Genomic DNA, 16,388 nt, shown 5'->3' with positions numbered 1-16,388 from the left:
TGGAGATGATGGAGTGTTTTTTGTAGGAGGAAAACATCTGGGAAAGCCATGGTCACTTGAAGGAAGACTATGTAAGGTATTAGAAGGCTGGAAACTCTCTCCTGCTCCTCTCCCTGCCTAGCTTGTATTATGTTTTCTCTCTAGGTATATGAATTCTGCTCCCTCCCCCGTCATCCCCCACCTACATAAATATAAAACTCTTTGAAGGTAGAGACCTTTTTTATCTCTAGGGCCTAGCAGAGTGCCTCAAACATAGGAGATAATAAATGTTTGCTGAATTGAACAATATCCAAATTAGAAGTTCCTGGTTCACAGAATCTAGGCTATTGGCTCTGGAAGGGATCTTAGAATGAATAATGTGTGAGCCGGGACCAAGAGAAAAGGGATAGTGGGCACTCTTGATTCATTTTCTACAAGAGAAAAGCTGCAGTCTGAGAGAGGGTCGTGCCTATCCAAACCTGGGGTACAGCCTGAGTTTCCTGGATCCCCCATTCAGCTTTCCTCTCCCCCCAGAGCGTTGCTTCTTCCCAGCAGTCTCTAGCAGCCCCATTCCTGCTGGGCTGGTAGGGGTCCAGGGAGAGTGGCCCACAGAAGGGGGGTCCAGGGCCTCCGGGGCTGGCCAGCTAGCCCATAAAGCTGGCACGTCCTTTACTGCTTTCTGTTTAGTGGTCCTTTCTCCTGACCTTTGGGCTGCCTCCCCAGAAGCCTTTCCCATGGCCGACCCAGCGGGGCCTTTTACCATTTTGGGTTTATAGCTCTTCTTTCAACACAGCTGCCTTCTAGCTCCGGCCATTGATGTCTGATAACAGCCCCCTCGCTGAGCACTTAACTACTTACCGGAAGGCAGTTGGAGAGGCCCCCTTTCCCCCCAGATCCAAACTCAGACACTTTCCTCTGCTTTTAGACCCCAGGACCCCACCCCCTTCCCTTTCTTCCTAAAGCTTCAGCCATCTTAGTAACAATAGAGAAATTTAGAGCTGAAAGGCAGACCTTAGAGGTCATTCAGTCCAAGCCACAGTTTCAACTCAATTCATGAAGCATCTTGTAATGGCCTGTTCAATGCCAGCCCCCATGCCCACTACTAGGACTGCAAAAAGCCAAAGAAAACAATTCCTGGCCCTTACATGTTTCGTTTTCCTGGGCACAAGGGCAGCACGTAGGGAAGATAAACCCAAATTATATATATATATAAATTAGATTTTCAGTTGCAAGGATGAATCAGGGGAGACTTCATTTATGAGCTGAACCTCAAAGGGAATCTAAAGGGGAGTGCATTTCAGGAATTGGGGGGCGGGAAGGAATGCCTTTACAGAAGCATGGAGGCCGGAGATGAGATGGTGTGTACGGACAACAGGTGGACTAGTTTGAGTGGAATGTGGAGTGTGAGGGGGGTTAATGGGAAGTGAGTCAGGAATGATAAATTAGAATCCTGTTGTAAAGAGCTTTAAAGTATCCCGAACATACATTTTTAATAAATAATAGGAAATGGAAGATGAACTAGAGATTCAAGGACAGATAATTAGAATATCAAGAAGTAAATATTGTGAAAAGAAGTACAAGAATAAAAATTCTGTTAATTAAAAAGGAACAAACAAATAAATAAATCATGCTGAACAGAAGACTTTAATGTAATCCTAGGGGCCACAGGGAGCCATAGGAGATTATTGACAGAAGAGGTGATGTGGGCTGATATGTGCTGTAGGGTTCTCAGTATGCTAGTTGAAAGGAGGAAGGATTAGATAGGAGAGAGGGTGGAGGCAGGGAGTCTAACTGGAGAACTATTGCAATAGTCTGGGTAAGAATATATATATATATATATATATATATATATATATATATATATGTGTTTGTGAGCTTCTGAGTTTATTTGTATTACACACATTTATGTGCACATGTATGTGTAAATATATATTCATGTAAATATATTTCTATATTATTTTATATAGGCATATTTGTTTATATAAATATCAAAATATTCATAACAAGTACATATAATTATTTGTTTATATAAATTTATTTTATAGAAATATCAAAATATTCATAACAAGTACATATAATATTTCTATTTACATAAGTATATATTTATATAAATAAAATAAAAAGGGATAAATTTCATATAAATATATTTAATATAAATTATATCTGTATACATATACCTAAGATTTGCAAAGCATTTGTACATGCATTACCTCATTTGATACCTTCTGAGATAAATGATGTTATTATTCCCATTTTACAGACGATGAAACTAAGGCAGGCACAGTTTGAGCAACCTATGCAGCGTTAGACAGCTAAAAAAAGTGTCTAAGGCCAGATTTGATGGCAACCTGAACACGAGGCAGTAGTTATGTGAGTTTGACAGAAAGGGTCAGAATGTCAATAGATTTTGGAGCTAGAGTTACCGAGACTTGGGGGGGAGTCAGGCGGGGAGGTTGCAAACCTGGAACATGGTCTTACACTTGACAGGAATAGGGAAGTTTCTTCACAAAGGGGCCCGGAGAGGGGTGGACACTTACTCAATGTCACACTGTGAGTCATCGGCCAAGGAGGACTTCAGTTTTATTGGATTTCAGAGACCTAAGGAAGGGGGCCTCGGAGATCACATCCATCTGGTTCCTTTTACAGATGAGAAAACTGAGGCAAAAGTTACTTTTTAAAAGTCATTGAGGAAAGTCACTTAAGCTGAGGCTCCTGAAACTCAAGCCTTCCCACTTCTAGACTTCTCCCATGCATTCTTGAAAGGATAGAGGCAAAGCACAAGTCTGCTAGAACCCTGAACAGTTATAGACCCTAGGTAGCCACACTCAGTAAGGAGTCAGTCACCCACCACCCTCCACAGCATCACAGGCAGGGAGGTCCAGTTTTGTCCCCTAAGCCAAAATTCATAACAGAAGACAAGGAGAGGGTGGTGGGATCAGAGTGATGGAGTATTTGGAGGTCTAGAATGAGTCCATGGGATTAGAAAGAGAGGGGTGAAAGGCACCTTAGAGGCCCATGAATCCAATCCCTATACTTTACATATCAGGAAACAAAAGATTAATTATAAGCATCTGAAGCAGAATTTGACCCTACATCCACAGACTCCAAAGTGAGCCAGCTTTGCACGATACTCTCCTAGGGGAGTTTCATCTTCCTGAGTTCAAATCTAGCCTCAGGTGTTTAGTAGCTGTGTGACCCTGAGCAAGTCACTTAACCGTATGCCTCGGTTTCATCTGCAAAATTAACTTTGCCAAGAAAACTCTAGATGGGGAGATGTGATTGGAAACAACTGAATAATAACATTAAGTCCAATGGAAGGAACTGGAAAAGACTTGGGATGGGAGCAGAATGGATGTGAATATAGGGAAGATGATAAATGCCATAGGGAATTAGGGATTAAATTTGTTTTGATGCCTTCAGGTAGTAATGGGAGCAGTAGTAAGAAGGCACAGGTAAGCAGATTTGGGGTTTATAGTATGAAAAGCTTTTTTAAAAAATATGGCAGCCATTATAATGAAAATAAGCAGCTTTCTGGGAAGTATTGAGCTCCCCCTTCCTTCAAGGTATTCAAGTGATGGGAGCATAGTCATTTGCCTCAGTTATCCTTGAAGATGATCCTGCTTTGGAAAAGGATTGGATTAGGTGTCTTCTGTTATTAGAGCCACCATGGTATTCTAGCTAAATTTGGCATCAAGAAAACACGGATTCGAATTTTGCAACCCTCAGAGATAGATGCTATTATTCTCTCCATTTAACAGATGAGGAAACTGAGGCAAATCACTCTCTGAGCCTGACATTTCCTCCCTTGGAAAAAGAGAAGGTTGGATTCAGATAAGGGCCAGGAGCCGAAGGGGTCCAATCTAAATCTCTGATCCAGTGGTCTTGTGATTGATTTCATGAGATTTAACTAAGGAGCGGAATTCTATACCTGAAGGGGATGATGGGGGCCTGTTGCCTCCCTAACTCCTCCAAGGCCTCGGGGCAGTAATGCTGCAGTCACCTTGGGCTCCTAAAGGGAGCAAAGAATATGGAATGCTAGATTTGAGATCATGAGCTCCAACTCCCTCTTTTGTCTGATTTAGGAAACTGAGGTACCCCAAGGGCAACTAAGTTGGTGAGGGTCATATAGAAAATAATTAGTGCCTGTTAGATTAGAACCCTAGTACCCTGAAGCCCATTTCTTCTGGTGTCTCCGATGGTATTCTTTCCTCTACACTCTCTTACTTTTTCGTGGTTTCAGTGTAAGTGAGGAACTGCAGCATGGGAAATACAGGTACTGGAAACACTATTAGAATGTAGAATGTAGGCAAGCCTTAGAATAAAATATCAGAGCCGGGAGAGCCTTAGAACCCAGGATGTCAGAGCTGGGAGAACGCTTAAAACACAGAATGTTAGAGCTGGGAGGTCTCTTAGAACCAAGGATGGCCGAGGGAATAGAGCCCTTAGCATATCTAATGGAGCTTCCTCATTACATAGAGAAAGGAGACCTTGATCTTACCTCTGCTCTTAGTCATAACCCCGTGGGCACTTGGGGATAGGGAGAGAGTGAGCTTAGGGTTAGGAAAGGGAAGAAAAAAGAAAATTTGATGGAGGTAGAAAGAAAAAGAGAAAGGAAAGAGTCTTTGAGCACAGGAGAACCGATCCTAAAGAGAACATGTGTTTGCGTATCCATGAGAGTTGGAGATGGACCACAGGCAGCGCTCCCTGTTCTGAGATCATCTGGACACAAGCATTGAGGGGTCCTGGCTATGGGATAGTAAGTTCAATTTAGGTCCAGGGATTCTTTCTATGAAACAGCTACCCTCATCCTGCTCCTCTGGCCGCTGTCCAAGATGGTCATTGAAGAAAACCATCATGTCAAGATCTGGGATTGTACCCAAAGCCAGTCACAGGTGCCCTATCCTATATCAAGTGCTGAGGTTGAGGGTTGGGGGGTGGTGAGGCCTTGGCCTTCTCCCTCTAAGTGACGTCAGAGTTTTTGTGATCTCCCAGGCCACGGAGCTAGCCAGAGCCTCCTGCCAGGGTATGTCCTCCTCATCCTCCCCCTTGTAGCTGGGAGGACCTCTGCTTGGCCCCCAGGCCTAGGAGATCAGAGCTGGGGCCCACACAATCCTGGGGAAGGGGACAGGGGGACAGGTGAGGAGCTCAGCACGACCACGAGGGCCCCAGAAGCATTTATCCCGGAAACAGTCTGTGGTTTATTTGATCAGATAATTAATTCATCTTAATTGATGGCTAGGTGTTTGTGCAGATTTCTGGCCAAAGGCAAGAATCTGGTTTACTTTCTAACCAGTCTTCCTGCATAGAGGGAGAGAGGGGAAAAGGAGGGAAGGAAAAAATAGGGAATGAGAGAGAGAGAGACAGAGACAGAGAGGAAGAAGAAAATAGGAGGAAGGGAGAGAGAAAGTGGAAGGAAGGAAAAAGGATATAGGAAAGAGAAAAAACTGGAATGAAAGGATAAAGGAAAAGGAAGGGTGCAGAAGCAGGAGGGAAAGAAAAAGCAGCACAGGCAGAGAAAACAGGGGAAACAACCAAAAATTGGAGAGAGGGGAGAAAAAGAAGAGCGAAGGGGAAAACGGACAAGGAAAATGAAGGAGCCACACCAGGGGATGGGAACTCTAGGAAGATTACGTGTGTGAGTAACCCTTGGAGTGAGAGAGATAGATGGGACAGACGGACAGACGTGTGCTTTCATGGAGCTGCGCCGATTGCCCATGTGCCTGGGCAGGCCGAAGCTCAAAGGGCAGTGACCCTTGACTAAGGGGAACCGGAGGGAGCTGTCCCCCTCGTCTTGGTCTTTAGTGCCACGTGGGGGGGTTGTAGTTAAGAGCCCTGCCCCAGCCCTTGATCTCCCTTTAGGTCCACAAGGTTGAGCTCTCTCCCTCTGGGTCCTTTTACCCCTTTCCAGGAGAGCCTCAGGGCCTGGGATGAGGCTGGGCTGAGCCCCCCCTTAAAAAAGGCAGTAGTGGATGTTTGCCTCCCCATGCTGGGCCCATAAATCAGGCCAGGAATGTGGGGCTGCCACAGGCTGGCGCTGGGTGTGGTCCCGAGACAAAAGCCTCACAAAGCTGGAGGTGGAGCTGGGGACCCCGGGCTCAGGCTTCACATAGATCTTCCTGTCAGCCCTCAAACAGCATCCCCCATCCCCCACCCCCCACCCACGTGGGGCCTCAGCTTTGCTTGTTTCCCCAAATCCTATAGACTTGGGGATGGAGAATTATGGGGGTGGATGGGACGACTGATTAGAATTCTGGTACTGGTAAGGATCTTTGGGCCCATAGAGAGCTAAAAGGGATCTGAGTCCATCTAGTCCAAACTTTCATATGGAGAAATGAGGCCTTCAGAGGTTAAAGGACTTAGCCCAGTAATAACAGATAATAATAACAGATAGGATTTGAACTCATGTTCTTGACTCTAAATCCAACATCTCTGTAAAATGAAGGGGCTATATATACATGCTTGTAAGGTTCTTTCCAGTTCTGATGTTCCTCATTCCAAAGACCCCAACCCTGATATCCCAACTTCTAAGGACCCTCCCAGCTCTGACATTCTGTATTCTAAAGGTTCTCCCAGTTTGACACTGGGTTCTAAGGGCCTTCCCAGTTCTGATATCTTAGGGCCCTCCCAGCTCTGACCTCCTGGGTTCTAGGGCCCTCCCAGCTCTGACATTTTGGGTTCTAATGTCAGATTTCTAGAACTTGATCTTCTCTATTCCCTAACTGCCTTTGCAGGGCCCAGTGTCAGGCTGTGCTTATATATATCCCAAGGAAGCTCAGAATCTGATCTCAGAAGGTCAGAAATCGGAATGCTTATTGTGCTATCATCTATTAATAGAATCAGGAAATGTTTGGCCTGTAAAGACACTTAGAATCTAGGGTGGGGTGGCTTTTGTAAACCTAGAACCTCGATTATCAGAGGTGGAAGAGATCTTGTTAGCCAGCCAGGCCAGCGCTCTCATTATTTGTTAGAAGGGCAGACACTTATCCAAGATCACACATACACACCCAGGCAGGCTGTAGAAATGTACTTCCTCCATCCCATCCCCAGTCTGGCTCCCCATCATCAGCCAGGGTGGTAGCCTCTGCTCCTCTGGACTTAATGACAGCTCTTCCCCCCGCCCCTGGGCCTGCCCGCCCACCAGCTCCTGGGGAGGTTTAATTATTGGTTTCAATATTTGTCTCCTCTCTCTCTCTCCTCATCTTCTCCTCACCCCACCCCCCCTTCCCTGTTTGGAGTCCAAACTGCATTCCTGAGTGTTTAATCTAAAGCCTGGTATTTACTTCATCCCTCCTTCCTCCCACTCCCCAAACACCCCCCTCCCCTTCCTCTCTGACTCCTCTTTAATTATCTCTGCCTCGTGCACCAGCCCAGGAGCTCAGAGCCTTATGGTTTCTAGGAGGGGAGAAAAGGCTTCTCACTCTTGTCGGGAGGCCTTGGAGCCCATGTGGAAAATAGAATTCTGGGCTTGAATGAGCTCTCAGGACCCATTCCCAGCCCATCTAAGGCCTCTCTACTCTCTCCTCAGATTTACACGCCACCGTAGGCAGGACTTCTGAAGCCCTCTTCCTCAGTTGTCAGGGGGCTTAGGAAGCCTATCAGGGTTTGGAGTTGGACCCAAAGATGGGAATGGCTCTCCCAAGTCTCCCTCCTTCCCTTGCTCCCAGGTCTCCCTCCTCCTCCCCAGCTCTGGAGTCTCCTGGACATCTTATATTCAACGTGTCCAAGCCAGAACTCATTATCTGCCCCCCCCCTCTTCCCCCCCGACCCTTTCCTGTTACTATTGAGAACACCGCCATCTTTTCAGGCGAGCAATTTCATCATGTGGCATTAATCGCCACTCACTCCAAATCACTCCACATATCTCAAGCCAATTGTTGGCAGGTCCAGTCACTTCAACTTTTGCAACATCTTTCTGTACATTCTTTGTCCCCTCTGACCCTGCCAGCACCCCGGTGCAGCTTTATCTCCTCATACCTGCACTGTTGCAATCATTATTGCAATAGCCTGCTAGCCTTTGGGTATCCTTGCCTCAGGTCTCTCCTCACTTCAGGCCCCTCATCATCCAATCCAAAAAGGGATTTTCCTAAAGAGCAAGTCTGTCCATAGCACACCCTGCTCTCCAATGGTCTCCAGTGGAGCCCCGTCACCTCCGGACTCAAACACAAAATCCCCTGTTGTTCCGAGCCATCGTAAACCGCTTCCACCTCTCTGCCCTCCCCTCTGCCACTTTCCTGGTGATCTTATACCTGACACCCCATTATACACTCTCCAGTCAGCTACGGTGACCTCTTTGCTGTTTTTCTCACAGGACGCTGCACCTGGGAATCTCCACCTTTGTTTTGCCTAGAACATCTTGCTCTTCCTCTCATCAACCTGGCTTTCCAGGACTCAGCTCAAACCAGGCCTTCTCTGGCTCTCTTTAAATGTCGATGCCCGAGTTTACCTTCCATTTACTCTGTTTATATCTTCTCTGAACATAATTGCTATATTGCTTTTTTTTTTCCTTTTTTTTTTTCTTTCTTTCTTTCTTTCTTTCTTTTTTTTTTTTTGGAGGGGCAAATGGGGTTAATTGTCTTGCTCAGGGTCACACAGGAAGCATTGTGTCTAAGGTTGCATTTGAATGTAAATCCTCCTAACTCCAAGCAATACTCTATCCAATGTGCCATCTAACTGGCCCTGTATTACATTTAATAGTCATCATGATAATAGCTAATATTTATGTAGTGCTTCCTCCGTGCCCCACACTGTGCTAAGCACTTTATAATTAGAGTCTCATTTGGTCTTCAGAATCATCTTGAGAGATAGATGCTATTATCCCTATTTAACAGATGAAGAAACTGAAGAAGGCAGAGGTCAAGGGTGACACAGCTAATAAAAACCTAAGATTTGAAGTCAGGTCCTCCTACTCCAGACTCAGCAATCTCTCCACAATGCCATCTAGCTGCCCCAGAAGACGGAGTTTCTTGAAGGAAGGAACTGTGCTTTTGCCCTTGTTTGTAATCCCAGTGCCTGGCACAATACCTGACATGAAATAAGTATTTCCTAAATGCTTGTAGATGGAGTGTTTGACTGCCTTTCCCTCTCTTTCCTGTGAAAACTCCTAAGATCTCCAGATTTGAAGGGAAGGGAAGAGTGGCTGTCTTCCCTCTGGAGGTCCAGATGGGGCAGAGTAAGGTGGGAAGGGAAGGAGCCCTTGTCTTTCTGAGTTCTTCTTAACTTAGTAACCCTGTCTCCTCTCTTTTCACACAGCTGTATGAACTGGACGGGGACCCCCAAGAGGAAAGAATTTCTGGATGACCTCTTCAGTTTCATGCAGAAACGAGGTGAGGGTTTTCTCCTACCTTGGGAAAGAGAGCAGAGGCTGGGAAGAAATCATCCCTGAACAGGGGCCTTGGACCTTAGATTTTGGATCCATCATGTAGGAATGGCAGCAACAACTTATATCTGGTAGTATTTGAAAGTTTCCTCACAAATACTATGATATATATCATTCCTAAAATATAGGTGATATTATCCCCATTTTACAGATGAGAAAGCTGAAACTTTTTGAGGTGAACTGACTTGCTCATGATTGTACAAATGGATAGCGAGGAGAATGTAAGCTCTTTGAGGGCAGTTTTCATCAGTCAACCAGTATTTATTATGGTCTGTGGTAGGCACTGGGAAATAGCAAAAAATAAAAATAAAAATAAATTGACCATTCCTGCACTCAGGAAACTTACAGGTTTTTTGATCATAGCAAGTGCTTATTGAATTGAAGGGCCTGCGCTCGAGCCCTTTCCTCTGCAGACCAATAGCAGGACAGTTTGGCCGAGGCAGGCAGGCAGCAGAAAGGGGGCAAGTTCCTGTGCTTAAAGGGAACCCAAGAGACTGTTTTATCTCAATGTATAAACAGAGCTGGGGCCCGGGGCATCCTGGTGCTTGGCTTTTCTTCATGTGGGAGCCCAGGCTTTCCATGCAATGGGATGGAGTTAGGGAAGAAGAATCTAAGGACCTCTCAGTAGTATCCTTTATCCCTCTCATCCACCCCAAGTACTCCTTCCTCCATAGGATTATAGGTTAAGTTAGAAGGGACCTCCAGAACCATCTCTACCTGTCCAAACTCACACAACATAATCCACTTGAGACAGAATTTGAGCTCTGATGTGACTTGGTTTGTGCTCATATATGTGGGTGGGGTTCCCCCTGAACATCAAGGAGATTTCCACCATAATTTCCTTTCTGTGGTATAATCTAGAGATTATTCCAAATTTTCCTAGAAACTGTCATAGAGTCTCAGGAAAAAAGCGATAATATTTCAAAGGCTGCCCCTTCTCCTTTAAACCAGAGGCTGGGAGGAGCCAGAAGACAGATGGCAAAGGGGAGAGCCCTGGGAATAGAGCCTCCCTTGAGAGCCAGCGTGGGTGGAAGGTTCAAATGACTTAGTTGTTCATTGGTCAAGCTGTGTCATTGATTGGAACACCTTCTAAAGACCCTTCACTAGAGGAAATAAGGGGTTTGGATCCTGTTCTAATGAGAGTATCATTACCCCAAACCCAGCTCTCCTATCCCTTAGGCACCTGAAATGGTTTCTCCCCATTGCAGAAATGACCTATCTACCTCTCAGGGTTGTCCATAGTCAATTAGAAAATAGCTCCATGGATATCTGTAGGACCTAGATTGTTTTTGATAAAGTTTCCATTTGGTGCAGTGTGATATAGTATAATGGATGCTGTATTTGGAGCCACAGGACCTGGGTTCAAATCCTGGCTCCATCACTTTATACCTATGTAAGCCTTGTGCAAAATATCTACCTTCTCTCTAAAATGAATGAGCGGTTTAGACTAATTGACTTTTAAGTTCCCCATCTAGTTCTCAATGTGATTGTATATTGCTTTATGAATCTCTCTCTAAATTCCCTCCCTCGATTTAAAAAAAAAAAAAAGATAAATTGTCCTAAGCAGGAGTGGGTGGCCTGGGGTGGGGGAGGGGACTCCTGGATCCTAGATTCCCATCTGTGTTTACCAAGGGACAGAAAAAGAGGAGGTTGGCCTGAGTGTGCAGTGGGAGAGATCAGATTCCCAGAGAAAGCAGATGGTCTGGTTGTGGACAGGACTGCCTGGAGTGGGTGGAGGAAATAAGCTGAATTTTTTCTACATAATAGTTATATAGAATCTCAAAGTGATGGAAGTTGGAAAGTCTTTAAAATTTAGAATGTCAGAACCGAGGGCCCTTAGAATATAGAAGCTGGGAGGGACCTTAGAATGACAGAATTTGGAAGGTCCTTAAGACATAAAACCTTAGAGCTGGAAAATATCTCGGAACATAGAATGTCACAGTTGGGAGACCCTTAGAACATAGAATGTCAGTCTGAGAAGGCCTTGAGAACACGGCATGTCCGACCTGGGAAGGCCCTTAGAAGATAGAATGCTATCTAGCGTACCTCCTCCTTTTTACAATTGGGGAAACTAAAATTGTGATCAGGGCAAAGATTTTCCAATGTCACATTACTAGTAGTGGCAGGTTTCCAGAATTGACTACATCTACTGGCCTTCTTTAAGTGGGAACTTTTTACTCCTGGGCTTCTAAAGTATTGTTGCCCGGAGCAGATGTTTAAGGACTTATCTCCACAGGCATTCAGGATTAGACAGGCTTGCAGACCACTGGAACTAGAAGGGAGCTTCAGATATACATTTTCACATCTGGAGAGTTCCTTAGAGCATAGAATGTCAGATCATTCATTCAATTCTTTGGATTCCTGCAAAATTCCACTAAACCTCTCGTTGAAAATGAATTTAAAGTTCTGTCCAGTCTTGACCTAGTCCAGGAAATTAAATTAATTTAATGTTAATTTAAATTAACATTTAATTTTTCCTTTTCTTTTTTTTATTTATTTGTTTTGTTTTGCCTCTGAGGCAATTGGTATTAAGTGACTTGCTCAGAGTCACACCCAGTAAGTAGTAAGTGTCTAAGGCCAGGTTTGAACTCAGGTCCTCCTAACTCCAGGGACAGTACTCCATTGGCTTTGCCATATAATTGCCCCTCATTGATTTGTAAATGAAAATTTTTAACATTTTTTTCAATTTTGAGTTCTATATTCCTTCCTTCCTCTGTTATTTCCTTCACTCTTTCTTGAGAAAGCAAGTACATTAATGTAGGTTATACTTGTGCAGTCATGAAAAACATTTCCAAATTAGCCTTGTTGCAAAAGAAACTGCAGACCAAAAACCCCAAGAATAATAAACTTAAAAAAAAAAAAAAAAAAAGAAGTTTGCTTTGATCTGCATTCAAACTCCACCAGTTCCTTCTCTTGAGATAAGATAACATTTTTCATCATGATTCCTTTGGAACTGTTGTGGATCATTGCTGAGAATAGCTAAATCATTCACAGTTGATCATCATATAGTATTGCTGTTACAATGTTCTGCTTTTGCTCATTTCATTTTGCATCAATTCATGTAAGTTTTCCCAGGTTTTTCTGAAAACATTCTGTTTATCATTTCTTTTATCACACTAACATTTCATAGGCCACAACTTGTTCGGCCATTCCCCACTTGAAGGGCACCCCCTCAATTTCCAGTTCTTTGCCATCACAAAAAGAGCTGCTATCAATATTTTTGTACAAATAGATCCATTTCCATTTCTTGGATCTCTTTGGGATGCAGACCTCATAATAGTATTGCTAATTTTACTGAAGTTTTATAGTCCTTGGTAGCCCAGGGTTTATTAACCTGGGAGTTCATGAACTTTTTTTTTTTTTTAATTTGTGTTTTAGTATAATTGCTTTTTTCTGTAACCTTATGTTTTTCCTTTTATACATTTAAAACATGATTGTGAGAAGGCTTCACCAGATCACCTGAGAAGTTCAGCACATAAAAAAGGTTAAGAACTCCTTCCCCAAGCTTATTTTTCTTCTTTGAAAAAAATTTTTTAAATCAATAAATCATTTATTCTCTCTCATTTACACCACCTCCCACCAATTGAAAAAAGAAAAACAAATCCCTTGTAACAATTATGCACAGTCAAGCAGAACTAATGGCCTCCCACACCCCATGTCCAAAAATCTGTGTGCCATTCTGTACCCCGACTCCATCGTTGGGAGGATCATTGCTCTGACATTGGTCCTCTAGAATCTAAACTGTGTTTCCAGACTCATTTTATTTATCTCTCCTCCTCCTTTCCTTCCAAACTGGCTTTCTTGCTGCCCCCTTTATGTTATGTCTTTCTTTTGCCCCAAATTCTCTCCCATTTCATTTCTACCTCTTTTCTCTAGGGCACCATTGCCTTGCCACCTCCTACAGGACCTACAGTATGGTATGGTCCCACTTCTGGCACGTGGTCATTATGGGATCCTGGCCAAATGAGTCAAACTCCCGGGGCTCTGGGCAACTCTCATGCTACAGATTTAAGAGAAGATACTCGTCTTCTCTGCCCTGGTGGAGGGAATTTCTTCACCTGGGAATTCTCTCTAACAGTAAAATAACACCCTGTCCCTTTCCCTACATTTGTATCTACTTGTCTCTGTGTGTATTGTATGGCCCCCCTCCCCCAAGTAAAATACAAGCTCATTAAGGGCAGAAATGATTTTTTTTGTTTCCCTAGCGTGTTGCTTTGTTGACTTGAATTAATGGGAAGGGACTTTGGATTCTCTAGGGATAGATCCTCCTTCCTCTACCTCCTTTCCTAATCCTGGATTTGGAGAGGACCCTTGACTTCTCTGGGCCTCACTTTACCCATATGTAAAAGGAGGGGGTTTGGATCAAGTGACCTCGGAGGTCACATTTCCAGCTTGGATCCTTGGATCTTTCTAGCCCTCTTCCTTCAAGTTTCAGCTCATGTGCTTCCTTTCCTCATCTGGCCTCCTGTAATAGAGACTATCTCTATCCCTCTTTTGTCCCTTATCACATTCGGCCTCGCATCAGGGACATTTGTGTCCCTGCCTTATCAGAACTGACAAGTGCTATCCCCGTGTGAGAAAGCATTACTGTTGGTTTGTAACATATCCAGGAGGGGGTTGGGAGGCCTGGAGGTCGGCCTGGCTCCCTGTGCCAAGGAGGAATTGTGGACTCTGAGAACTGGACGGGCCTTCAAGGCCATTGATTCAAGCCTCTGCAACGTGCCTAAGGAGTGGTCATCTGGCTTTTGCTTGGATACCTCCAGTAACGAAGAGGCAGACTTTTTTTTTTTTTTCCCCCTTATTGGTGGCTTTTTCGTATTGCTTTAAGTATTAAGAAATATTGCCATACCTGAACTTTTAATATGCTTCTGGGAACCTTCCTCCCCCTCCCCTGCCAATCATTGTCTCCTGAGAAAAGGAGGCAGCAAATCTAATCCAATCCTGCCAGAAACCTTGAAGACATCTCTTCTTCCCACTAGACATGCCCAGTGCCTTCAGCCAATTCTTTTATGGTGGGGGCAGCTAGGTGTCTCAGTTACAGCACCAGCCCTGAAGTCAGGAGGACCTGAGTTCGAACCTGACTTCAGACACTTAACACTTTCTAGCTGTGTGACTCTGGGCAAGTCACTTAAGCCTTAGCAAAAAAAGAAATCATTCTACTATGGCATGGTCTCCCTTTACCTTTTTCATCTTCCTCTGAGTGCAGAACATTAGGTAGGGCAGTATATGGAGCACTGATCCTGAAATCAGAAAGACACTTAATAATCCTGGGGCAAGTCACTTTGCTTGCCTCAGTTTCCTCATCTGTAAAATAAGCTGGTGAAGGAATAGGCAAACCACTTCAGCATCTTTACCAGGAAACCCCCCAAATGGGGTCACAAAGAGTCAGGAACAACTGAAAAGCAACAAAAATTGTCATTCTTAAAATATGATACTCAAAACTGCAAAGGACCACCAGCTCCCATGTTCTAGAAGCTGTGTCCCTTGGAATAACTTAATATCAATTTAACTAAGATAACTAATATCAACTTAACCTTTTTGTGGCTACTATGTAAGTCATTGCTGCGCTTGTTGTCCTCTAAGATCCTTGGATCTTTTTCACACGGCCTGCTCTCTAGCCGTGTCTGTACTGTTCTGCTGTTGTACAGTTGATGTTTCCAAGCCTTATGGCCACTTGCCTTGACTAGTCCCATTCTGGGGTGAAAAACGAGGGGTTCGTTCTCTTAGATCTCAGGCACCTGCTGGATCAAGTGTTTCCCTCTTGTTCTGAGTGATGTGGGAGCATGAAGAAAGAGTCTGGATATCTAAGTTCAAACAATCCCACTGATGTTGGCAGTTTATCAGAGAACCTCAGCCAAGAACTTTCTCTCTGGATCTGTTTGTAAAATGGGGTCAGATTCCAAATAGAACCGTGAATGAGAAAATGTCAGAGCTAAAAGGGAACTCAGAACATGGAATTACACTATTTAAAAAGAATTTTCTGTCCATTCCAATGCCTCCATTTTACAGATAAGGGAAATGAGGTGAGAAGGCACTTGACCAAGGTCACACAACCAGTGACAGAAAGAACGGGGACTGAGATCCAGGTCTCCTGTTTCCAAGGCTAGCTTTCCCTCTACCCAACTCCCTTGATTTTCATGGAACAGGTGTCTCTTACTAGGGCTTTTGGGAGGGAAGCAGGTATCTGTTATTAGATTTTAGATTTCACGCATGTTTCATCCACAGAACCAGATCCCTGCATCTCCCTGACAACCAGCCTCCCACCCTTCACCCCCACAGCATCATCCCTTATCTGGGATGGGTCTACTGGCTGCTGGGAATGAATGGAGCTTTCTGTAAACCAGGCCCTCCCCACCACTCTCCCCATGAATAGGCTTTGCCCTCCCTGCTCAGGGTTATTCTATAAACATCCTCTTCCCAGCCCCGTCCCTCCCACAAAGCCTGCAGCCTAGCCCAGCACAGCTGGGGGGGCGCCGCACAGCCAGGGCTTCACTATGAGGGGATAGGGCAGGGGAAAGGGTAGCAGACGAAATTTCCGGGTGGGCTTTTCCAACAAAAGGGCCTTCAACTCAGATTCCTGGCAGGGGGTTTCAAGGAAGAAGGGATGTTTCCGCTTTGTGGGAGTGGGCCAGTTGTCAGAGCCTGGTCTTTGGGTGGTTTCTCCCCTTCCTTCCCCCCTCCCCCCAAGACAAGCTGGATAGCTCTTCTCTGACTTCCCCTCCTCGGATATTCCCGCCAAGTCCCTTCTTTCTTGGTTTGACTAATAAATCTGTCTCAGCTTTGATCCCACAACTTCAGGGTTTGGAAGGATGTTTAGTATGTTGCTCTGAAAATGTGGACCATCAGTCTGAGGTGTTCCATAACTGACAGATTCTCAAGTGAATAGGAGAGACAGAGAGAACAGAGAGCTCTTGAGGTTGTTGTCTTTGTCATCCTAATTTGTCAGAGATTAATCAGAGTGGTCTCTCTTCTCATCTTTACCTACATTATAATGTCTTTCACCACTCCTTTCCTCCCTCCCACATTTCTTCCT

General features: G+C 44.5%; 1 protein-coding gene across 1 annotated transcript in view; it reads left to right on the top strand.

The window, feature by feature from the left end:
- The window catches only part of ARID3A (AT-rich interaction domain 3A), a 70,934-nt gene that overhangs the window by 35,536 nt on the left and 19,010 nt on the right, over positions 1-16,388 (top strand). Inside the window, 2 exon segments of the mRNA XM_074305296.1 lie at positions 9,229-9,249; positions 9,251-9,302. Coding sequence (XP_074161397.1) covers positions 9,229-9,249; positions 9,251-9,302 — 73 coding nt within the window.

This window comes from Sminthopsis crassicaudata, chromosome 1, assembly GCF_048593235.1.
Source record: "Sminthopsis crassicaudata isolate SCR6 chromosome 1, ASM4859323v1, whole genome shotgun sequence".
Classification (NCBI taxonomy): domain Eukaryota; kingdom Metazoa; phylum Chordata; class Mammalia; order Dasyuromorphia; family Dasyuridae; genus Sminthopsis; species Sminthopsis crassicaudata.
Note: the sequence above shows the minus strand (reverse complement) of the source record. Positions and strands in the feature narration are given on the sequence as shown.